Source organism: Microtus oregoni, unplaced genomic scaffold, assembly GCF_018167655.1.
Source record: "Microtus oregoni isolate MIOR12 unplaced genomic scaffold, Mior012 000002F_ref0000024, whole genome shotgun sequence".
NCBI lineage: Eukaryota > Metazoa > Chordata > Mammalia > Rodentia > Cricetidae > Microtus > Microtus oregoni.
The window spans coordinates 55,707,879-55,733,566 of record NW_024543061.1 but is presented as its reverse complement, the minus strand read 5'-3'; the positions used below and the strand labels follow the sequence as shown (position 1 = coordinate 55,733,566).

Genomic DNA, 25,688 nt, shown 5'->3' with positions numbered 1-25,688 from the left:
TCTCCATTTCCCTCAAACGAAACTAGCAATAGAGCCTGGGCCAATACTGTTCACCTGGCATGAAATAAATATGCCTGTGTCAAGCTCTGCAGTACTTAACAGCTCTAACAAGTCACTTCTGGGTGCTTGCTGTGGTTGTCTTCATTCCAGGCCCACTGGGCCACTCTCTTCTTAGTGTCCTCAGCATGGGCCTTATCTTTCCTTAGCTCCTGCCAATCGGCTGCAAAGCCATTGGGATGTCCAGAGCTGCAGTTAAGATAGTCTGAGTATTAAAGTCAATCCAGGGAGGTTGTTTTAGGGGAAGAGAGTGTGTGTGAGGATTTAAGGGTCCATCACACTTCTGGATCTACAGCTCCTGGGGTACAGCTCCTGGGGGCTGAGATGCTGAGGGTGGGTGGCGTGGCTGGGGTGGGCGGGAGGTGTCTGCAACCCTCCAGCAGCCTGGTTTTCTCATGCAGTGGCGCAGTGTCCACTCTAGTGCAAAAGCTGAGGGCCAGTCCCCGACGAGGGCAGCACGTCCATCTACCAGCTCTTATCAGACTACTGGGAATGGAGACTTAGGATCACGTCCACCCAGAGTTGACATAGCTTGAGCTACACACTGTGTGGCCTGCAGAAAACTGCTGAGGTGGGATTGTGAACACCTTCTGCCCTGTCAACTTCTCCAAATTGTCCTTGAATCTCAGGGTCCGTCCGTCCTTCCTCCCTCCCTCCCTCCCTCCCTCCCTCCCTCCCTCCCTTCCTTGTTTTTAAAGAAAACAACTGCCAGCATGGAAGCACTGCTTTCCTTCTCCTTGCTTCCAGGCAGGAGACAGGCCTCGAGGCTTGCCCTCACACTTCTGTCCCATGTAGTCAGCGTGCAGATGTGTGACTGCAGGAATGCCATCCAGTCCATTAAGCTGCAGCCAGTGCTTGTGCTCCAGCCCTCCGCTGCGCACTCAGGGCTCATTTCTGGACCTTTGAAGTGGCCGCCAGCCTTTCATCTTCCCTCATTTTCACTTAATGACAGCCCGGCCTTTGATCAACCCAGTTTTCATCTGTCTTTGGCTTCAGGCTTAGTCACTTGGAGGTAAGCGGAGACCTTAAATAGGCCTGAAAGTGCCCGACTTTTATGAGCACAATGACTACTTAACCTTCATATCTTAAGCAAATATACGGAAGGGGAGCTGGCCCTTCCTGGCCTCTCAGTGATAGCGTTTGCTGGCGGTAGTGTAAACTGAAAAGAGGCCTGAGTGTGGAGGGTAGAGAGAGTCCAATAGCCAACCGCATCCTGCCCCCCACTCCCAGCCCCCAGTTTCAAGTTGCAGTTGCCCGTCCCCCACCCCCTAATCTTTATGTCTTCATTGAAAGCTTGTCTGCACGCTGGAGGAAGATTGTGTCTGGAAGTGCACTCCATGCCCGGGGTTTCGCTTCCGATGATGGACTCTTGTTCATTGTTGAGGATATGGCAAGTATAAAATCCTCTTCCACGAGACGTATCTCCTGCCTAACGATTCTAAACTTTGAATTACTACTAAAATCCTGGGGATAATCCATATCGTATCACAGATGCAGTTCTATGGCAGAGCTTGGCTGGCATGTGTGAAGCCTGCATTTACCCCAGCATCGAGTCAGTGAATTACAGCTTCATGTGGTTTTTGATTGTGTTCTGCACTGTTCTATTTTAATTGTGTATGGGGTGTGTGTTTATGTGTGTGTGCATGTGGAGAATCTTTTCTCTCTCAAATTTTATGTTGCTTCTAGGGCTTAAACTTGGGCAGTTAGGCTTGCATTGCTGGGTAGCAAGCAGCTTTACCCACTGAGGCGTCTCACTACTATACAATTATTTTATTAAAATCTTAGTTGTTGTGTATTGTGTGTATGAGATGGGGGAGGGCGTGTGTGTGAAGATCAGAGGACATCTTTGTGGAGTCACCTTCCACCTTTACACGGGATCTGAGGATCAAACTCAGGCTCTTGCCCGGCACCTGCTCTTACACACTGAGCCACTACTAGCCCCCTAGTTCTTAATAGAAAGTAAATATGTGTTCTTATTCATATATATCCATATGAGTTGTCTGCCCCTTATAAATCTTAATGTTGAACATATTAACATTTATCTAGCTAGCAAGCATATGCTTATTTCTTTATTAGTTTTCAAATTTCATTTAAGGCATAGAGCCTTGCCATTTAGGTTAGACTGGTCTAGGCTGACTGCAAACTGCAGTATCCTTTTGCCTCAGTTCCTAAGTGCCAGAACCATTACAGGTCCCTGGGAAGTCTTAACACAGCCCTGCCACAGACACCAGGGCTGTTCAGTTTACCCAGAAAGAATGGGGCTGAGGTAGGGCTCAGGGGCATGGTCCTGGCTTCAGTCTCCCACACTACAAACCATAACACTGAATTAATGAAAAATAAAAACAAAATGAGGTTTGGTACATCTGTGTGAATCCCCTGATTATCGTTCTCTTCCTCTTCCCTCTTTTTTTTCTTCTTTTTTTTCTTTTTCTTTTTTTTTTTTTTTTTAATGCTAGGGCTGAAATCCAGGGTCTTCCCATGCCGGGCCGGTGGTCTGTCGCTAGCTTCACCTGGCCCCTTGGCTCTGTCTTTAGCTCTGTTGCAGCCACCCTGATCTTGGACACATGTTGTCCTTGCATGCAGCTGCCCTTGCCTGGAATGCCTCATCCACCCCATGTCCGAGGAGACAGACTGCTGCTCGTTGTCAGAGCTAGAATTGCAGCCTCATATCTAATGTCCACAGCCTGCCCCCGTTTCTCCCTTCCTCTCCTGGGTTCTTTCCCTTTATACTAATGTTTCAGAGCTGTCCCCGGTGTGGTTCTTAGACGGGATATTAGTTTTCAGTGTTGCTGTGAGGGAACACCTGACCAAAAACAAGCTGGGGAAGCAAGGGTTTGTTTGTATCGTGGCTTACAGTTCCAGAGGGGATGCTGTCAGTCATGGCGAAGGAGGGGGGTGGCAGCAGGAGTGTGGGTCTGGCCTGGCAGTCAGAAAACAGATCCAGTTTCACCCACACACAGGAAGTAAGGCCAGGCTACACAACCATCAAAGCCTGCCCTGGATGATGTACTTCCTCCAGCAAGGCTCCACCTCCAAAAGGTTCCATTACCTCTCAGTGTTCAAATACATGAGCCCACATGGGACTTGTCACATTCAGATCAAACATGGTAACCCTCAAAGAGAAAGGGAAGTTCTTGGATTCCCCAGGGATTTTTTTTTCCTTCCTGCAGTGGTGTTAATACTTCCTTCAACTGATCAGTAATGCCTTTAAAATCCCAGCATTTCGAAGGCAGAGGCAGGCGAATCTCTGGGAGATCCAGACCAGCCTTGTTTACAAAGTGAGTTTCAGGACAGCCAGGGCTACACAGTAAAGCCCTGTCTCAAAACACCAAAAACAAACAAACATACAAAAACCTTTCTGGAGCACTCTGCCCGGTTGAAGGCAAGGATGGGGAGGGTGAGATCAGTGTCCATCACCCATTTTCCTGAACTCTATAGACCACTTATTCAGCAGACGGTCATGTTTATGTGCCGTGTTCCAGACGGTGTAAGCCTGCTCCAGCTTGCAGTTTTAGGTCTTCCTGGATGGAGTCAGTTCTGGATGGCAGTGCCAGCACAGTGCTGAGAGTGGCTGGCCCGGTGTTTTGTGTGGAGTCCTGACATGAATAAACCCTGTGCATATTTAATATCCACGGGTTCTAAAAATTACTGTAGATCCACACTTGGTTGAATGCAGGACATGGCTAGGGAGTGTGGAGGGCACACAGTGTGTTTTACCCTTGTGTCCTTTGAGGTCGTATTCTGAGCAGACTTGCGCTGGGTAGTACCCAGGAGTGCTGCTTCATGTAGTTTAGCCACAGTCTCTTGCATTGCCACAGAACATATATGACACATACATCGACAGATCAACGCAGACAAGGGCATCTTAGCGTGGTCTTAGTATGAAAGAGAAAACGCTGGTTTATTTAAGGTTGATCTTTTTGTTTATTTTGTGGTAAGGGAGAAGTTTGAGGATACCACCCTCAGCACACAGTCAACTCTGATCCCCAGTATGGGACGAGCTCGTGGTGGGTGCCTCTGATGCAGCATAGTCCCGAGTGCTCATGTCATCTCTGTGGAGTACTCGATAGAGGTGTTTAATAGAAGCGTTTAACCGGAACCTGAAATCGTGAGGAGGTGACCGGACCAGCACACGCTCCATGTCATAAAAGAGAAAGAGGAAGGAGGAGAGGACAGGGAAGAAGAAGGAGGGGGAGGAGGAGAAGAAAAACTTGAAAGAGATTAAAAAGACATGACAGCTGTGTTGAGCAGTTTGTGTGACTGTGACACCCCCGGTTCACCCGGGCACCTTGGATGTGAATTTGCTGTGAGGTGTAGTGGTCAGGGGGCTGTACTGGGTGGTAACGCTGCCGTGACTGTACAGGAGGGTGGCATTCTTAGTCTGTTTTTGACCAAGTAGTGATGAATTCAGTGACATAAGACTGAGTACTTCCAAGTTACTTTCAGAAACTATGCAGTTGTTTCTGGGGGAAACGTCCCCTAGATAAGGTCAACTAGAGCCTGGGGAATAACCCTGATGACTGACAGTAGGACTGTGTGTCATTGGCTTCTGCACAGCAGAAGACTCCACCAGCAGAGCGAAGGGGCAGCTGACAAAAAGGGGATTTGCCAGCTGTATACCAGGCAGGGGATTAGTATCTAGAATATATAAAGAATTGCCATCAGACTCCCGAAACTTCAGTTAATAAATGGAGCAGTGAATTGGACAGATGACTTTTAAAAGGAGAAACACAAATGGCCAATAAACACATTTTAGCAGCTTCAACGCTGTTAGACAAATGTGAGTTAAAACTACTCTGAGATTCTGTCTCATCCTAGTCAGGATGACTAAAACTGAGGAAACAATGGCAGCCGTGCTGGGGAGGATATGGGGGAAAGGAACCGTAGTCAGTGCTGGTGGGAACATAGAGTGCTTCTACCCCTGGAAATTAGCATGGCGGGATTGCATGCAAGAGGGGAGAGGACATCACTGAGTAGCATTTCAGAGTGATTCTGGGATCCTGACGGCCCTTCTGAAGACATCTTCTCCAAAGGGTCACACTTGTCAACATTGTCATACCGGGGACCAATGAACCTTGGGAGGCAAGCTTCATCTTGGTTGGTCTGTGTGTGTCTGGGCCTCTGTAGGTTTACACTGTCTTTGTCTCAGGTGTGGAGAATCCCCTAGGAAGCAGATCGTTTGGAGTACTCAATTGACCCCTGCTTCTGGTCACTGTGTCCCTGGCCTTTTCTGTTAGTTGGAAGAAGCAGCCAAGAGAGCAGGAAGTGAGTGTTGTCAGCGGGCTCTTGTCCTCAGTGGGACTGTTTCAGCCGACAGCACCATAGACAACGTATGCAGGGAAAACAGGGAAGCTTTCCCTAAGTTCTCAGATTCTCATGGTAAATGAAGAAAGGGAGGCTCGAGGGATGAAGCGACCACTGTGAGCACACTTCTCCATTTCAGAGCCTGTTTGAACATGTCTCGAGGCCAGGACGAATGAGAAGCCCATTGGGCCCAGAGGCAGCCTGATCACCTGCGCCGTGACACTCAAGATAGGTACTATTTGGCAGGTCACTGCCCCATCCAAGGACTTGGGAGGAGGGAAAGTTTTGTTTTCCAGTCTCTCCATTCCCACGCTTCTCCGTTTCCCCCCAGTGGTCAATGTTGGACTTCACGTTGCCACCCTCCCTGGACTTGGGTAACCCCACCTGAGATGTGAGGCCTTTGCATATGGTAGAAGAGCTTATTGAGCAACCCTGGCATTTCACCAGAACACTGACAATCAGAGAAGGCCGCAGCACTTGCTCCCCACCTGACCGTGGTATGTCCTGACCCTCAGAACCCGGTTCGTATGGGGAATAGGTCTGAGCCAGGGCTTTGCTGTGGATGCTCATTCTTAGCACTTTTTAAACATTGGGAAATGGAGTCGGCTTCCAGAACCTTCTGCAGATAGTTTTCTTCCTTGGTTCCCCTCCTCCTCTGCAATATGCCGGTGTGAATGTGCAAGCCAATCTAGACAGAAAAGGTTTCCCATGGCCACAGAGCCTCCTCCATTGAGGCTCAGGGCACTGGTATTGCAGGGGCCTGAGTCACCTTTGTCTTGTTGGCACTTGTGGCCACACCAAGACACGTGACACATTGGGCCACTGCCAAATGTTCTTGGGTCAGGTGGACACCAAGTTTGTACAGCAAGAGACAGGCTTGTCCACCAGGGAATTCCACTGCCTCGCTCTACTGAGAACCCTCTAAAGCAAAAGATAGTGCGAGAGTTACCGATTGTGTTTATGATGGGGATCCAAAGGGAATCACAGACTCACAGAATACCGGACTAGGTGGAAGCTGCCATGTCCCGCCGCTCTGTCCCAGGGAGATGTGAACAACCGCACAAGCGTGTTTCTGCTCTGACCTCCCAAGAGAGCGAGCACACTTTTCTCTGCTTATCAGTCTGCATGTAGCACCTCAGACAGTGCCCTAAGGGTTGGTACCACAAAAGCTACTGACTGAAACCATAATTATAAAAACCATGGGTTTACTATTAATCTGTAATTCTTAAATAACCTGTATAGCTAAAAGACCAAAGCTTCATATATGAACATAAGCAATCTTTGAGCAGATGTGCAGCATGAGGACAATGACCTCGAAACTGTATCAGTATAAAAATATCTTGATCAGAGGTAGGAATATATGGTACAGTATGACAAAAATATCCTTAAAGTGCATCATCAATATACAGAATATCATAACAGAGGTAGAAACATACATACAGCATGACAAAACATTTATATTTATGTATAAAATATTGTAAACAGAAATAGGAATATGTACAATATAACAAATATAATTTGAATTTGTGTCAATATACAAATTACCTTAGACAGAAATACAAAATAATTTTACATATGTATCAATATACAAGAATCTACCAATGTAAATTATCTGTAACTAATAACTCACAAGTAGATATAGATAACTAATCTACCTATTATCCCACCCCATCCATTTCCCCTTTTTTCTTTTTCAAAAGAGATTTCAGCCAATGACCAGGCAGAATATACTGAGGTGGGAAATCAAAACAAAGATAGGGAGAGAGAAGGTGGAGTTGGGGAGATGCCCTATAGCCGCTGGGGAAGCGAGATGCCAGGGCATCATCAGTAAGCCACAATCATGTGGTGATATATAGATTAATAGAAATGGGCTAATTTATAAGAGAGCCAGTAAGAAGCCTAAGTCATTGACCAAACAATGGTAAATGATACTAAGCCTCAGAGTGGTTATTTAACAAGTGGCTGCAGGGACCCAGTGGGCGGAGAGAAACCAGTCCAGTGGGACTGGCGGGAGGGAGAAAAATCTCCACCTACAGCTCTCTGAGCAGGGAAGGGAGAACCCAGATAGAAGATTAGGGGATTAGAAAGCAGAGACGCCAACAGGTGTTCTTTTATTTTTGAGTCCCAGTTAAAATTTATGAAGGCCGAACTCAGCTTTAGGACTAAACTCCAGTTTTGCAAACTGCGGATTGTAACCCAGCTTGGAACTGAGTTTAGGGATGGGAAAGTTTAGCAGCCATTAAAGATTTCTGCATGCATGGTTACCTAAAACAAACCAAAAGCAAAAGCATGCTAAATTGAGCTGTCTCCTCTGGTCATGCATGTCTATGTCATATCCTGTGACTTCCCTGAGCGTTGGTTCTTAGCATACAGTGTGCATATTCCATCACACCATGCCCAGTGCCAGCGAACTCTAGAAACCATCTTGGCTCATACTAGAGATGACTTTGTTAGGATTCTTAGCCTTCTTTCTGCACCCACCTAGTTTTCTGCTCTTATAGAAACTATGGAAACTATAGATCACTAATGTTTTTCTGCCAGCATTCCTCAGCAAGCATTAAAGTAGTGTCTGAGCTAGAGATGTGGCTCAGTGGTTAGAAGTGTGCACTGCTTTTTCTTGCAGAGGACCAGAGTTCAGTTCCTATCACTCACATCAGGGGCTCACAACCATCTGTTAGTTCAGTCCTAAAGGATCCAGCGTCTTTTCTGGCCTCCATGGGCACTGCATGCACATGGTGCACAGACACAAAGCACCCATACACATAAAATAAAAATAAATGTTTTTTTTTAATCACTTTCTTTGCTTGGTATTATTTGATTTTGAAAACTCCTGCTTGAATTACTGCTGACTTGAGTTTCATGTAAAATCGCTCAATAAAACTTGGCCTCTAGGACAGAATTTTTAGCACGTTTTGTAATGGCTCCAAACAAATCATCTTTTTGATTGTTTATTTTTTTCGAAACAGGATTTCTCTGTGTAACAGTTCTGGCTGTCCTGAAACTCATTCTGTAGACCACGCTGGCCTTGAACTCACAGAGATCTGCCTGGCCTGCCTCTGCTTCTGCTTCCTGTTTGCTAAGATTCAAGGCATGCACCACCACTGCCTAGCCCCCCTTTTCCATTTTGTACTATATATTTATGCAAGACAGATTTCTTTTTTAATCTTTTTTATTGATTTTATTGAGCTCTACATTTTTCTCTGCTCTCCTCCCTGGGTCTTCACTCCCCTTCAGCCCCCTACCATGGTCCCCATGCTCCCAATTTACTCAGGAGATCTTGTCTTTTTCAACTTCCCGTGTAGATTAGATCCATGTATGTCTCTCTTAGGGTCCTCATTGTTGTCTAGGTTCTCTGGGATTGTGATTTGTAGGCTGATTTTGTTTGCTTCATGTTTAAAAATCACTTATGAGTGAGTACATGTGATAATTGTCTTTTTGGGTCTGGGTTACCTTACTCAATATGATATTTTCTAGCTCCATCCATTTGCCTGCAGATTTCAAGATGTTATTTTTTTCTGCTGTGTAGTACTCCACTGTGTAAATGTGCCACATTTTCCTTATCCATTCTTCAGTTGAGGGGCATTTAGGTTGTTTCCAGGTTCTGGTTATGACAAACAATACTGCTATGAACATAGTTGAGCACATGTCCTTGTGATACGGTTGAGCATCCTTTGGTTATATACCCAAAAGTGGTATTGCTGGGTCTTGAGGAAGGTTGTTTCCTAATTTTCTGAGCAGTCGCCGCACTGCTATCCAAAGGGGTTCTACCCGCTTGCATTCCCACCAGCAATGCAGGAGTGTTCCCTTTACCTCATAACTTCTCTAGCATAAGTTGTCTGTGCTGCTGGGGTTATATTTAGGAAGTGCTCTCCTGTGCCCATGCATTGAAGGTTACTTCCCACTTTGTCTTCTATGAGGTTCAGTGTGGCTGGCTTTATGTTGAAGTCTTTGATCCATTTGGACTTGAGTTTTGTGCATGGTGATAGATAATGGATTTATTTTCATTCTTCTACATGTTGGTATCCAGTTATGCCAGCACTGTTTGTTAAATATGCTTTCTTCTTTTCCATTTGATTTTTTTTTCCGTTTCTTTGTCAAAAATCAGGTGTTCAAAGGTTTGTGGATTAATATCCAGGTCTTTGATTCCGTTCCATTGGTCCTCCTGTCTGTTTTTAAGTAAAGCAGAATTCTTAGTACTGACAGATTATAAAATGAAAATACTGACCAGTCCCAAAAGATGTTGGAGAATATTCAGTCAAGATTTAATTGTTTATTAAATTTAAATGAGATGTATATCCATCTCAGCATGCAATTTGCTTTCATCTTTACTAAATGGTAGAATCTTATGTATACCAAAGGACTGTTCTGCAATACATTGCTTTACATTTTTTCTTTCTTTTTGGTTTTTCAAGACAGGGTTTCTCTGTGTAGCCCTGACTATCCTGAAAGTCTCTTTTATACATCAGGCTGACCTCAAACTCACATAGCTCCACCCACTTCTGCCTCTGCCTCCTGAGCACCAGTATTAAAGCTGTGAACCCCTACGCTTGGTTTGCAGTACATTTCTTAATGATTATTATCCATAAATATTTGATTTATACTTAATTTATAAATGTATATACTTGGGTCATGTAAAAGTTTCTTGGGCTAAAAAGGTTTCTGAGGGAAAAGTTTACAGAGCCCTAAGGCTGCAGAAATGGGCAGTGGTTGCAGTGCTAACTGCTCTGGCAGAGGACTGGAGTTCTGTTCCTAGAGCCCAGACCAGGTGGCTCATGACCGGCTGTAACTCTAGGTCCAGGGAATCTGATGACCTCTTCCAGCCTTCATAGCCAGCTGCATGCACACGCTTGGTAGTCACTTATATTCATGCATGCAAACATGCAAGCATAAATCTTAGAAAGCAAGCAAGCAAGCTTGGCCCTAGACAGCCTTTCCTACAGTTCACGCAGCTCTTACGGGGGCGGGGGGGGGCTTCCTTTGTGGTGCAATAGCAGGTGGATGGTAAGAGCCTCTTGGTGGCCACCCATCCAAGTTGCAGCCTTGTGTCCTTCTGGAGTCACTGCCTTAAGCTGTGGTCTGAAGGAGGGAGCAAGGTCTTTACTGTCACTCCAGGGAATGCAGGTGGTTTTACACAGTATGGATTTGTTGCCTCTGCTAATGGCAGTGTCTGGGTATAATTGTAGCAGTTTTGTATTCAAAGTATTTTAGTAACTTTTGATATTCAAATTAACCTTTCCTCGGTGTTTAAAAATTACTCTAGTGCAGTGGATGTTGAGAACTATAAGTGTCATTTGATTGGGATTTTTTTTTTAAATTTTTGATGCTCTGTGTGTGTGTGCGTGCATGCATGTGTGGTGTGTACACACGCATCATGTACATGTGGTACCTGCAGAGGCCAGAAGAGGGCCTCTTATCTCTTGGAGCTGAAGTTACAGGTGGTTGTAAGCCACCCAGCGTTGTTGAGATTAAACAAAAACAAAGGCTGTTGTCTTCTATCCTTTGTGGCATTTTAGATTCTTAAAACAGGGTAAGGCTATGGACATTTTATGGTCCTCGTGGACCAGCGCTGCTTTGTGGGACCAGGTCACACTTGGATAAATTCTGAGTGGAGTCTGAACCCTGCCCGTACCCCCATCTTCAGACAGCCAGAGTCCTTGAGAAGTCTGGAGCTCAGCCTCTGGAGTCCTCAGCCCTTATGGTTCCATGCTTCTTGGGGTCTGTGAATCTGCATGTGGGGTACAGTGTGCATCTCCATGCTTTTCCTGGTGCTGTGGAGGTGTGTGTGTGTGTAGGGGGGCGTCTGCCCTCATCACTGCTGCCCCTCTTGCTCCTCCTGGGTGGTCTTTGTCTGAAAGTGGCCTCAGTGCCTTAAGCTGCCCTCAGCTTGGCCAGGCCACCAGGCTCTCCAGCTGAGGTTTAGGAGATGTGCTGTCTTACCCAAATGCTGCCTGTTCAGTCTGTTGGTTCCCCCCGTGACCCTGCTTTTTTGTTATTAGCTGAAAGCCACACAGGTGGTAATTTTCCCCAGCTCACTGCAGCTCAGCAACCAAGACCTGCTTGCTCAGGGCTGGAACCTACATGGCCACAGTGGCCTGGCTTGCTGGGTAGCCTCTGCTGGCTGAGCTCAGCTCCTGGTTCTGAGATCTGGCTCTGAGCATTGGTTGCTATAGTTCTGAGCAGCATTGTGAAAGGTGCTTTCTGTTAAACCAGAGGGCTGGAGGACAAGGGCTTGGTCACTGCAGTAGAAGTGTGGGCCAGACTTGTGCTGGGGCAGACAGTGTGCCACTTCTTTTATCTCTGCTGGCTTGGGTCTGCTCACCTATTTGCCCAACAACCCTTCTTTAAAACACACACACAAAGTGAACAAGAACAGGACAGCCACAGCCAAACTATAGAAAAGAGGCCGATTTCATTGCCTCTTCTCCCCAGCTGTTCATACCTGTGATGGTGATTCATTATTTAAAAGAAAATAAATACCCCTCAGCTGCCTGGGCCCCTGCCCCACATGGCCCTGGGCCTGTGAGAGGGTTGTGCAATGTCGAAGGGCAGATCTTGTACTGGGGGTGCCTGCCCTTCCACCGAGACAGTGACATCAGCCTGGTCACCATGGCTGTGGGAGACACGCCAGTGCAACCAAGTGGCTGGTGTGGGGAGCTGTGGTTTGATGTTTTGACTTTAGGTTCAACCATGGCGAAGGGAGTGTTGGGGGAAGGGAAAGAGAACAATAAGCTGTGGCTCAGGTTGAAGGTTTGTTGTTGAAGGCTAGCGTGGTGGCAGCTCCTGTGATCTGTGATCCCAGTTGAGGCTTTGACAGGAAGAAGAGGAGTTTGAGGCCAACCTGGGCTACAAGGTGCAGACACCCCCCTCCCCATCTCAGCAAGTGAGCGAGGGAATACACACTGCTGTTTTGAAAAGCTAAGTTCTGTGTTTTGTTGGCAGAAAGAGGTGAGAAAGCTGCAGCCAGTTGGTAGCGAGTCTGGCCATTGCCACTGTGTCCAGAACGAGGAGTCTTAGAATCAATCCTTCAGGTACAAGATTTCAGATGAGGCTGTGCACTGGTCCAACATGACTTTGACGTCACTGCTCATGTATGGTATCATGATACAGCTGTGTCTTTTCCCTCCCCACCCCTGTGCATGTAGTGCTAAGGGTGGTGCCAGGGCCCTGTGTGCCTAGGGCAGTGCTTGGCCTCCAGCCCTTTCCTTTCTATTATTATTTTTCTCTTAAAATAAATATGATGGGCCAAAATATCTCCCCCCCCAAAAAAAGGAAAGAAAGAAAAAAAAAAAAAAGAAAGAAAGAAATCTTGCTTATCTTTAATTGGGGGCGATGTTTAAGGAGTGCGCCTGCACTGCTGCTGTGTGTGGAAGTAGCAGGTGGATAGCATTTGCATGTGCCTGGGTTTTTTCTTCAGTAATAGTGCTAGGGATAGAACTCAGGGTCTCATGTCCTAGGCAGGTGCTCTGTCTCCATCCCCTGCTGAAATCGCCCTAACCTTCCTCTGCCATATACAAGAGTATAGCAAACGGACTCTAAGATACAAGCATTGGACAGCTTCCTTTGGGGGGCAAGTGGGCCCAAAGATGAGCAAAAGGGTGCCAGTGGCCAGATCCGATCACCACTGAGGATTGTTGCCCTTCCTTCAGCTCTGGGTTAGGGAGGTGTTGGTATGACCAGCGGAAGATGACATGCTTCCTGTCTGCAGCCCACCCGAGCAAGCCATTCCCTTCCCCTGTGAAGTTATGTGTTGCTCATGCGGTCCCCAGTGCTGCGGGGGATGCATACCCTCACTTGCAGGGGACTCTGGTTCCTTCAGAGCCCTTTGTCCCCACTCCATTTCTGGAAAACCTTCAGTGTCCTTTTCTTCTCTGTGCTAGCCTCTGAAGCTCATTCCTGCGTGAACTTCAAATGGAGCAAGCAAACACCTACCCGTTTAAGGCTGCCACAGCCTGGGGGCATGGAGCCCAGGGCTTTCTCTACCAAGCTTGTGCGGTGTAGCCACCGAGTGACTGGCCTCTCCATGGGTGACTTCCCAAGTGATGGGGGCCTCTGGGTGGCTTCTGTCCTGAGACTGGGCCACCCCATCGCTGCTGTCCTGAATGACTGCTCCTTTTTTGGACCCCTTGGAACTTGTTGCTGTGGTGATTGTTTCCATAGCAAAGTCTGTTGCCCCAGCAGGCAGCTGATGAAATGGCTTCTGAAACTCTGGGGTCCATGCTGAGCCTGCATCCTCCCCACTCCTTGGCCCCTGCCAGGGGTGTTGGGAAACACTGGGCACAGAGTATGGGCAGTGTAGGCCGTTGTGTGTGGGTCGGTTTGCAGGGGTAGTGACTTCCTGGGGTCTCTTGGGCTTCTTCGTCTGCTTACCATAGTCTTAAAGAGGCATCTCTGCTCAGTAGAGGAAGAAGCTCAAGAAACAAGGCTGGGGAAGGAAGGAAGCTTGCACCTTCTCAAGGTCCGAGGACCAACACTGCTTAACCTTGTTTTCTGAAACCAAAAATTAGCAGAAAGGGAGCTGAGGCCCACCCAGATCAGCCAGAGTCTGCGAGAGTGGCTGGCACAAGAGTCCATGTTGAGCTACTCTGTGTAGTATGGAAAGTTCCAGTTTGCCCTGTGGCCAGAAGTCTTACAAGAAGTCCTGCCGGGGGTGTATTGCAGGTCACTGTATATTTGCAAGTTTATATCTTGCTTTCTAAACTGGCAGAGTTTTTATTTTTCCTGGTGGGTAGTCCGAAGGCCTCTCCCTCCCTCCTGTCCCCTAACAAAACCGTGTTTGTCACCTCTGACGCCTGTTTGACGGCCACACATTAGTGATGATATGAAAGGAAGTGAGTGGTCACAAAGGCGGCTTTTCTTGGGTACCACAGCACCTCGAATGAAGTCGACTTCATGCTAATGTGACTCTTAATTGTGACTGGAAACAAGATTGGTCAGGCCCCAGAAGCCAATGTGTACTGCCCAACAGAAGGGTGTCTCTGTGGGAAAGAGCGAGCCTGCCCACTCAAAGTAATTATAGCTCTTGTTATAAATTTTAGAAGATACAAACCCCTTAGTATTGAACGGCCATGCTTGCCCTGATCCACAGCCACGCACAAATTTATCTCTCAGCTCAGAGCCCCTGACAGCAGCCCAGAAAGTCAGGCCTGTCAAGGCAGAGCTGGGTCGGAGCCCTCGTGAGCAGCTATCTGTGAAACACATTTTAAGAGTTGCAGCTTGGGGCTGGTGAGGTGGCTCGGTGCTTGAGATCTGCTCTTCCAGAGGACCTGGGTTCTGTTCCCAGCACCCATGGTGAGCAGCTCACAACCGCCTGTAACTTCACCTCCATAGGCTCCAACAACCTATTCTGGCCTCCATGGGCATGGTACACACACACCTTCAAAAACTGTAACCAAAAAAAACCCAAAAACTGTAATAAAAGCAGCGAAATCAGCTTGTCAACAGTGGTTTTATACACTTTCTTTAAGGTATAAGGTCGAATTCCTAAGAGTCAAAGGGCCTTCTGAGTTTAACTTCCCTTTGGGGATTCCTCATGGTCATTTTCCCCTCGGCTGTTTATAGCAACTTTTCACCTTAAACTCTACCCTAAAGAGCCAGGGCTGGCAAACCTCACTGATGTCAAATGTCCCCTGCTTGGCAGTGGCCGCATGCCCAGACCACGTTCTGAGAATGGCAGTCTGCCTGCTGTATTGCCAAAACTTTCCACAGAGAGAAGTTTTGCAAGGGGCTGGGCGGGGGGCCAGGGAGCTAGGGGACCATGGAGACCACAATGGGGTGCTTTTCCTGCTGGCAATAATATCCCCATTCCCTTCGCATAGGTGAAGCTTCTCTCAGGGGAGAACCCAGAATGCAGACCCTCCCGGTGGCTTCTGCCCTCAGCAATCACCGCACAGGCCCACCCCCCATCAGCCCCAGCAAGAGGAAATTCAGCATGGAACCTGGGGACAAGGACCTCGACTGTGAAAACGATCACATCTCCAAGATGAGCCGCATCTTCAGCCCCCACCTGTAAGTTCTGCCCTTTGGGGCTCATGCCTTTGGGCTGGGCTGTGTTTCCCTTCACCTTTCTGCCCGTACACCATTATGATTTCATGAGTTATTGATAGAGGACATTGTTTATAAGAGATAAGTGGTGTTCATATGCCAGGAAGGTGTCAAACTGGCTTTAGTGACTGGTTCAAAGATGAAATCTTATTTCCTTTCAACTCCTTCCTTCAACCTCCCTCTTGGAGGCCAGCAGCCGACCTCCTGTGGGCATGGTCTGGAAAACCTGGCTTGGTGTACTCTGCTGGCCATAGTGCACATTGATAGTGGGTATCTGTCTTTACACACCCAGTGAATGACAGTGGCTACCTGTGAAGGCTGTTGCATGTGCGTGCGTGCGTGCGTGCGTGTGTGTGTGTGCGCGTGCGCGCGCGCCTATGTCCGTGTGTCCAGTACTGTGCCCTGGGGAGCACTCCTTTGTGCCTGTGGCTGGAGTTAGCCTGGAGCCATGGTAAGAGAGCCCTCTTGGTGTCAGGAGACTAATTCTAATCCTTGATTGGCACTGGCATGCCCTAGTCTCTGCTCTGTCCCTCATTTCCTTCCTTCCTTCCTCCCTCCCTCCCTCCCTCCCTCCCTCCCTCCCTTCCTCCCTCCCTCCCTTCCAAAAAACTTTCTTTTCTTTCTTATTAAGGTTTTATTTATTTTTATGTGCATTGGTATTTTGCCCGAATGTATGTCAGTGTGAAGGTGCCAGATTCATTGGACCTGGAGTTGTAGACTGTTGTAAGCTGCTGTGTGGGAACTGGAAATCGAATCTGGGTCCCCTGGAAGAGTAGCCAATGCTCCTAACTGCTGAGCCATCTCTCCAGTGCAACTCTTAAACCCCATGAAGGGGCTTAAGCTGACGTTCTCTGAATTTGTGCTGTGGTCTGGCTGGCATTGGCCAAGGCAGTGTTTTGTATTTTCAGGACTTGATGAGCCCAGGATGTCTGGGCTGTGGCAGTTGTGTAGCCAGTCTGTGTTCCCCGGGTGCAAATAAGTAGTTTGTAATCACTGGAACTGCTCTACAGACAGGGCACAGTGGTGCAGGCAGCAGGTGCAGTCGCAGGACCCCTCCTATGAACAGTGTTCTGCAGCTGGAGGCGGCCCTGGCCTCTGCTTCCTCAACCCGCGTCTTTCCATTCCACGCATGCCAATCTGCCTGGTCTGTTGTATTCAGTCATGAGACACTGACAGAGGTATTTATCCTCAAATAAATCACTGTAGTGTTAGTCAGAGGCTGAGCCTGCAGTCTGGAGCCTGGAATTTGCTACACTCAGGAATCCAGTAGCAGAGGCTTGTGCAAAACAGCGCCCTCTCTCACTCACTGTATGGGAGGGGCTCAGATGGCTGCTCGTCGCCGAGACGTCTGGCGTCCATTCTTTTATTACTAGAGTCTCTCATTCTCTTCCATCCAGCTTTCTCAAACCCAAATAAACGACGTATGACTCTTTGCTTTCTTTCTTAAGGGGAGGGGAGGGGAAAAAGAGGCAGCCTCGTGACAGTGCAGGTTGGGAGCATGCTTTAGTTGAAGTCCTCATTCTGTGACTGGTAAACTGTGAGGTGTGGGCCTGGTTCTTCGGGACCCAGTGTCTTTACTGCAAGGTGGCAACGATCAGTTTAGCAGATAGAGACCCTCAGAGTTAAAGCAGGTAAAGACTTCCTTGGTGGAAGCTACGGCTTTTTATCGTCAATGACCTCAGTGTTCAGATGCCAGCTATGACAGCAGTGGTGTGTGGTGTTGAGTGTTAGAGAGTGTGTGTGTCTTTGGGTGCCCTGGCACACTTTGACGTCCCATGGGGGCAGTGATTACGCCTTCTTGTTAGATTATACACTTAGTTCAGTAAGCCTGGTGGGGTCAGTGCTCTGCTTTGTGTCCTTGAGGATGGATCTTAGGTGGCCCACACCAGCCTTGAACTCACGGTAGCTCTGTCCCTCATTTCCTTCCTTCCTTCCTTCCTTCCTTCCTTCCTTCCTTCCCTCCCTCCCTCCCTCCCTCCCTCCCTCCCTCCCTCCCTCCCCAACACAGTGATTATAGGCCAGCACCACCACACCTGGCTGTAGTTTACAGTGTGAGAGTGTTAAAACAGCTCTGGAACTTGGTGATTGAAAACAAGAGCTTGCAATACTGGCCTGTGCTGACACTCTGAATAGCTTTAAGCCTGCACAGTAGCACTGTGAGGGCTAGGAGTGCTGCTCTGTGCGTGGCGGACCCTGCCTGGATGTACAAGGTCCTCTGCTCAGCTCCCAGCACTGCCAAAACAAGAAAACAGTCATCAGGTTAGGTGCACAGCTCCCGATTAGCATCATTACACAAAGTTAGAAGAAAATAGAAACTGCACCCTCATTCTGCCAGACTCTCTGGGCTCCCATAGCTAGGTGGCTTTTTCCCTATTTTTAAAATTGTATTAAAATACACATCATAAATTCTCTGTGTACCATGCATGCATGCATATGGGTTGGTGCAGGTGCGTAGGTATGTGTGGAGGTCAGAGACTGACATTGGGTGTTTTCCTCAATTTTGCTCACTCTTGTTGTTGGTACTTAGTATGTTGATTGGTTTATGAGATGTGTCTTGTTTGAGCTGTGGCATGTTCTTTGTTTTTGTGGCTAAGAGAACAGTAGGAGCTCTTAGCTTTCGAGTCAGGAATGGTCCTCCTGTATTTATATCTTGAAAGAGATTGTAAAGTGTGCATGTTCTAGCTTTCTAGAATTGCTAATGGTGTACAAGTAAAGTGTGTCATGTTTGCTCCATGTGAAGGGAATTGCTGCACTTCTGAGGAGAGCATGCCTTTGAAGCAAAGTTTGAGCCACCAGCAGAGACTCCATGGTGCTGCTGTCCAGTAGAGGTGGAGCCCGCAAGTGGTTCTGAGGCAGGGCTCCGGTTCCTATTGACCTGGTCAGAAGCCCAGTGTTGGGTACTGGGCGTCACATGGTGATTTATGCTTACTATGGTGTCTCTTGAGTCCTCTGATACAGTGGGCACTAACCACAACCTTTGATACAAACTTAGAAACAAGGAACAAAATTTGGGGGCTGGGAGCGTGTGGCTCAGTGGCAGAGCATTTGAAACATTTGTTACAGTCCCCAGCACCACAAAGTTAAAAGTTAAATTAAGAAAAATGGAGATTTCCATGTTCTCAGTTGCCCAAGCTACGTTTTAAGCTCAGGAGCCACTGTGACTTGTAGTGTTTATGTGGGCAGCCAGTCCTAGCATGGGGCCATCTACTTAGGGGGCCCTGCTTAGCCTGTTTTCTAGACACTTCCCATGGGAAAGCCCTGAGCTCCTGTCCAGACTGCTGGTCCCATCCTACAGAGTTCTTCCTTCCGTCCCACTACTCATCTGACCTTCTCCCCAAGTCAGAACCCCTTGCACTGCCAGCTCACTCCTCCAGGCCAGCCTCCCAGTGTGTGCTTCCAGATTGCTCTGCCCTCACTCAGGTGCCACTCTGAGAAACCCTAAAAGGGGTTTGGTGTGGTTGCTGGTGTCTCTCCATGTTCTTGTGACTTTAGATACTGTTGCCTCTTCTTGATAAGAATGCTTTCAGTTATTCGCTGATGTTTGCATCGAGTTCTAGATTGTTTCCCCCTTACCTTTGTTGATTTTATTTATTTTTGTTTTTTGAGACAGTGTTTCTCTCTGCAGCTAGCTGTGACTGTCCTGGAACTTGCTTTATAAATCATGCTGGCCTCCAACTCAGAGATCACCTTCCTCTGCCTCTCCTGAGTGCTGGGAATAAAGGTGTGCACCATCACCACCCTGCTCTATTTTATCTTTACGATGTTAACATGCTTGCAGTTGTGAAACAGTCTTAGAAAGTGTGCTTGGGCAAAGTGTGGCCTCCCCTGGGAGACACTAGCCTCCTGTGCTACTTGAGAGCAAGTGTGACTTTACCTTACATGCACATGGGCACTGGCACTTTCGTGCAACAGCGTGTGGTATAACCCTTTACACCAGTGTCATGTCCGTGTTCATAGCCGCATAGCAGTCCAGGTGCCCCCATACTCCCCAGTGCACTTGCTAGTCCCATGTACACAGCCCTTAAGGGAACTCCCAGCACTTAGAGTAATTAAAGCTGCCTAGAAAGTCTGTAGTAGTGCAAGCTGAGGGCCAGCAGCTGGTAACATGCAACTGTGCTAATTTGACTGGCTTTGGGACTTTTCTCTGTGAGGGAAAGTGGAACAAACGAATCCCAAACTGGGACTCTCTCGGTCTTTCAGAAGGTAGGGGAAAGTGTTTGAAAGCAAGAATCTGGCGTCTGAGGGGAGAAGTTGATCACTGGCTCTGGTGGGGGCTGTGCTTTCTTTTGGGTTTTTTTACTCAGGCAGATTTTTTTTTACTCGGGCAGAGGAGCTGGTGGCACCTTCTGCTTTGCAGAGCCCATAGTTCTTACTGTCCCATGTAGACTTAACTGTGCGCCCTGCCTTATCCCTGGAAGTGGCCCAGCTTCTTGTTTCCTGAGTCCCCTAGGTCCCAATGTGTGCTACCAAACGGGCTTTTAATTCTACAAACTTTCAAAAGCCACAGAAACAATCCTGCATCTCAGAACTTCAACTCGGAGGAGACTGAGCTGTTGGGCTGGTGTTGCCTCCTTCACTTTGCTGGGACCATGAGGGAAGCAGCAGAGGCGTCAAGGGGCAGCTGGTATGCTGAGGTACACTGTAGAGGGCATGGACCTCCTGTCACTCATCATGATGGCCACTGCTAGAAACAGCCTCTCTGTGGCAGTAGCCATGAGTGCCTACTATGTGCCGCCCAGGTGATGTGTCACGGGCATGAACCTTATTCTGGGGTGTTGGTATTCCTGCTATCCCCCTTTTTCAGACATGAGCATGGGGCCTCTGTCACTCAGTTGAGGGCCCGCCTCAACTGAGGTGATAGCAGTGCCTGGCTTTCCCACACACTGCCCCTAGAAGCAGCCTTACGGTGGCATCTATGGCATGTGTTTGAGTCTCCCTTGTGCTTTTGGACAGTCTGAAGTTCCTGTACAATCAACACAATTGCACATACTGTGAGGTTGAGGGTGACAGCTGTTCATTTAGGCTGTGTAGAAGGGGCGTGTGGTACTGGGGGCTGGAGAAGTGAACAGTCTACAGGGACAGCGGAAAGAGAGCGGCTGTCCAGCTCGCTGCTCGCAGGACAGAAGAGAACCGTGTAAGAGCAGACAAGGAACAAGAGGTCTCCTCTTTTTCTCCATCTTCTTCTCTTGAGGCAGAGTCTATCATGAACCTGAAGCTCCCCAGCTGGCTACACAGGTTGCCATTCCCAACTTTTTTTTTTTTTTTTTTTTTTTGGTTTTTTTCGAGACGGTTTCTCTGTAGCTTTGGTGCCTATCCCGGAACTAGCTCTTGTAGACCAGGCTGGCCTCGAACTCCCAGAGATCCGCCTGCCTCTGCCTCCCGAGTGCTGGGATTAAAGGCGTGCGCCACCACAGCCCGGCTCCCAGCTTTTTTTATGTGGGTGCTGGGTCCAAACTCTGGCCTTTGTGCTTGAGCACTAAGCAAAGACCCACCAAACCATCTCCCTGTCCTGCTTTTCTTTAAAAATAAAACAAAAATCAGTTTGCAGTGCTGCAACCGGGGCCCAGAATCTTATGCCTGCCAGACGGGAGCTGCACCCCCAGTCCCAGACAGAGTTTTCTGTAGCCCAGGAAAGCACATTTTTAATTATTTAAATTCTTAAATTTTCTGACTGAAATTTGAAATAATAGCACAAACCAGTAGTATCTTTGCTTCAAAGATTTAAAGGGGAGTATCTTAGAATCTGTCTTAATGTGCTGGGGGGTGACGTAGCGCAGTTGGTAGGGTGCTTGGGTAGCATGCGGGAAGCCCTGGACTCTCCCCACACCTCATAAAACCAGACTTGCTCTACGCCCCTATCCCCAGAAGTTCAAGGTCGTCCTTGACTACACACTCAGTGCCAGTCTGGAATTCCTTAGACCCTGTCTCAGTAGGGTTTCCCTGTGTGGCCCTGGCTGTCCTGAAAACTCGCTCTGTAGACCAGGCTGGCCTTGAACTCACAGAGATCCGCCTGTCTCTGCCTCCTGAGTGCTTTAAGTTTATGAAAAGACTCCTTTATATCGTGTGTGTACATGGACACATAAATACCATTTATAAATAAATTTTTTAAAATCAAGAATTGTTGATCAAAGGTTGCTTCGTGGAACCTTTGAAATTATGTGTCTTCTCTCTCCGCCATAGCTTCCCCGGGTGCCCACATCTGAAATGGGTTCAGAGCCATGCTCGCTCTGTCCTGAGCTTTATGTAGTCTCACCAATATCCCTGAAAATGTCCTGGGGATCTAAGGGACTATTTTACAGCCTTGCTCTCAGTTACTCTAAACAGTAACTCAGAAACTAAGATACTGCTAAGTTGAGATTTTCTTTGTTTGTTTAAATCCCCTCCCACTTACATGTGTTTGACAGAGAAGTACAAACTCAGAGCTGCTTTGTCTGAGATTAACTGTGCCTTTCACATTTTAGTAAGCGCTGGGAACTAGCCTGAACAGTGCTGGGCACACAGCTGATTTCTAATGGTGACTTGGGTGATCATAACCACACCCCCTGGGTTCTGTCGACAGCCTTTGCTGATGAAGTGTGGGTACCTTTAAGTAAAGGTCACAGGCCTGACCTGGGCTGTGTGGGTTTCTTGTTTGTCAGGCTGGAGGCATTTTCTCATTTTCACAGTTGAGCTGAAAACAAAGGCCGCCTTATCCTAGCGGGGAGCTGTTCTAGGAGAGCTGACATCAGCCTTTTCCCAGCAGGCATCGCCTCTGCCTTAAGAGTCTTCCACAGAGAGATGCTCAGGCAGGTCACCATCTTGCTCCTGGCATTTTTCTGGCTGAATAACACATAACACATTAAATGAAGAAATGCCAAGGGTGTCAGGAGCCAGAGGACAGAACCAGAGCAATATCGTCCAGGCTGTGAGGGGACTGGCCAGCTTTGTGGCTGTGGTCTGTGTCTTAGGGGTTGCAGAAGTGGGTCAGAACCTTGGGGAAGAAGGACTTGCCAGGAGCATGGGTGTGTGCAGGATCACGTTCTAAAGGGACACATTAAAATCATAAAACAGGAGTGTGTTTAGATTGATGGGTTAAGCCGAAGACATTTATTCAAAATTAGAGGGAACATAACAGCGCCGAGCTTTGGCTTCCCTCCCCAAGCCTGGAGCGCTCAGCTGGGGACACAGATTCTAGCTGTGGGGAGCAGAGACAGTTAATCTGGGCATTGCTTGGTTCATTCTCTTCCTACTGCAGCACAGAGCTGGCCTGTCCTGGAATAAAGTGCTGCTCTCTGAGGTCTCTGAAAGATCCAACTGAGGGAAGAGGAAAGATAAAGACAGTGCTGAGGGGTTGGGCTGGGTGTGGGTCCCTGGGCACCTCCTCTCCTCTGGAATCTCCTTGCTGCACAGGGCAGGAGGAGGCTGGTGGAGCTCTGGTGTTTACACTTGAGCGGGCACAGTGCTTGGCTCCTGCTTTGCTGTTGTTGGGCGGAAACACTTAATTCTCACATCCGACACATTGTCTCCCCAGCAGACTCAGAGCTTCAAGTTGTCTTACTGCACTGGGGTCTGGCGGGAGGGAGGGAGGCACCTGTCCAAAGGAGGGTCCGAATTCTGGATCCCACCCCCACCCCCCTGTGCTGCCTGGCAGAGAAGTGGGGCCTCTGTTCTGCTTCTACTGCTTGGGCTTCTTCTTGCCTCCCTTGAAGAGACCCAGGAGATGGCATTAGACTGCCAGGCACGGTGGCTGGCGCACACCTGTGAACCCAGTACATGGGAAGCTGAAGCAGGGGATTGGAGAGTTCATGGTCAACCTGGGCTACATAGCAACAGTTGTCTCCAATCCTAGAGGGGAGGGCGGGAAGCTAACGAACCCCTGCAGAGACAGTTTCAGAGCTGGGTGTTTGTACAAGTCCGTCTGCTCTCATTATGTCAGCAAGTGCCAGGGTTCAGCCCTTGTTGAGGCTGTCTGTCGTCAGAGCTGCTGAACGCACAGAGGTGTGTCTATGTAACTTGTCAGATTCTGGGTCAGACACAGGGAAACAGTGCTGGGGAGGGGGATCTGTTGTCTGGATTGTGTTCCTTCAACATCTTTGTCGAAGCCCTGTCCTCCAGGGTGATGGTCTTTGGAGCTGATGCGGTTAGATGAGGCCAGGAAGGTGAGCCCTGTTCAGATGGATTAGTGCCCTAGTAAGAAGGAACCACAGCACTGTTCCCTCTTTCTGTAGGAGGACTCAGAAGAGGACTGCAAGCTGCCATGCCATGCCGCACACTGGTCTTAGGTCTCCAGGGACGGCAAGTGACGAACACCTGTCATTTGACATCTGTTGTTTAGATCCAGTGTTATCCACCATGGTGCATAACTTCTCTCAGAGACAGTGGCCGACCAAACGAGCATTTGATTTTAGAATTCTGCTGTAAACTGTCAGACCCGTAAAGCTGAACTATTAGAATGAAGTGGCCGAGTAATTCCCTGATACAGGAACACTGAGTGCCATCTTCAACACTGGGGGCTATCAGGGCTGTGGGCTGAGCAGTTGAGGAAGCTAGGCCAGGTTTCCCCATGCTCTGCTCACAAGTTCAGTGAGTTCAGTGGCATTTCCCTTCTTACCTTCACTAGGGACTTACTGTAGCAGATTTGGGGGACACACAACACCATGCTGTGTGTGACCTCCTCTTTTGATAGACACTTCTATGAGCCCTCTTACTTCCTTTTGTCCCCTTCCTGCTTTGGGGCCACTCATCCTAGGATCTTTCCACTGTCTCTGGTTTTGTTTGTTTGGAGACAGGGTCTCATTACTAAATGTAGCTCTGACTGCCCTGGAACTCACTATGAAGATCCAGGCTGACTTTGATCCTCCTACTTCTACCTTCCAAGTGGTAGGATTAAGGGTATGTGCCACCATGCCTGGCTACCCAGGATCTTTCAGAGATCCCATTGCTTTAACAAAATACCCAGAGCAGTTTAATTTGCAATAAAAAGAAGTTTGTGTAGCTTCCTGCTCCAGAGGCGGAAGCCAAGAGTTTTGGCTGCTTCCAGTGAGGGCTTTGTGCTGTATCGTGGGGGAAACAGAGGGGAAACAGAAGACAGTGGCTTTTGAGAGCTAGTCCATTTCCCTGAGGACTAACACAGACTCTGGAGAAGGCTGTTCATTCCCTTCAGGGCACTCCCTCCCCACGGCGTGGAACCTGGCGCACACAGCACACAGTCTCTACGCCTCATACCTGTTGCTGTCTCTGTGCTTCCAGGCTGTCTTTCTTGTTGCACTGACCCTTTCATTGAGTCTGTGCAGGCTGTGGTTTAACACTGCCACTCCACCTAGGAGATTGCCATATTGTTATCTATGGTGAGATCTGCCTCCTTTTGCACATACACCCCTGTGTCACATTCCTTCATGTGTGTGGTTGATAAAGAGCTTTCTTCTATCTCAGAAGTCATCCCCTGCCTCCTGCCCCCAGCTCCACATTGAAATTATGTTATATTGGCATGGTCTGCTGACTCTTTTTCATGGAAGCCCCCGCCAAGGTCATATTGAAGACCCCCTCTCTTCACACAGACCTCCTTCTGGATCACGTTTCTGAAGTGGCTCCTGGTCAGCTAGGGGAGATCACTGAGTTCCCTGGCTGCAGCCTGCCCCACAGCTTAGGGCCTCAACTGAGCCTGCAGGCTCCTGAGCCATTCAGAAACTTCTTTATAGGATATTGTTGTTGTCACTGTGTGCCTCTCTTTGTCCCCTCTCTGATGTAGCTCTTCTATGGCAGGGCTGGACTCCCTCGTTCAGTCAAAGGCTTCGTATCTAGTGCAATGTCAGGTACTCCTAGTGGCTAGGTCACCCCTGGAATATGAAAGGAACAAGAGCCCTTGAAGCTCTCTTCCTTTTGATGGAGATGAATTTTACAAACTGGGCTTTCATGGTACAAGCCTTCAATCCCACCACTCCAGAGGCAAGCAGATCTTTGTGAGTTCAAGGCCAGCCAGGACTACATAGTAAAACTCTATCTCAAAAAGAAGAATAATTTTTAGATGTGTAATGTCTTAGGTAGCATTGCCTATGGTGCCTCCTTGTGTTCTGCAGCCATGGTGTTCATTTCCAGGCTGTGACAGAGTCCACTATTGCCATCCTGTGCCCCGCCCGTACCCCATCTTCCAGAACAGTAACCCCAGGAACCCCTTGAACCTGTGGAGGTGCCTCATTCAGCCTGCATCCTGGACCTGCCAGTCTTAATCTTGGTGTCAACTCTGAGGAGTGAAAATGCTGCCCGCCCCCCCATCCTTCTAGTTACTTTTTTCCTGCAGCTGGCACCAG

General features: G+C 48.3%; 1 protein-coding gene across 4 annotated transcripts in view; it reads left to right on the top strand.

The window, feature by feature from the left end:
- Nucleotides 1-25,688, top strand: part of Vgll4 (vestigial like family member 4) — a 114,896-nt gene that overhangs the window by 69,033 nt on the left and 20,175 nt on the right. For all 4 annotated transcript variants that reach the window (XM_041680193.1, XM_041680202.1, XM_041680210.1 and 1 more), the window contains one exon: nt 15,177-15,366. In XM_041680193.1, coding sequence (XP_041536127.1) covers nt 15,177-15,366 — 190 coding nt within the window. The remainder of the gene's footprint in view (nt 1-15,176; nt 15,367-25,688) is intronic.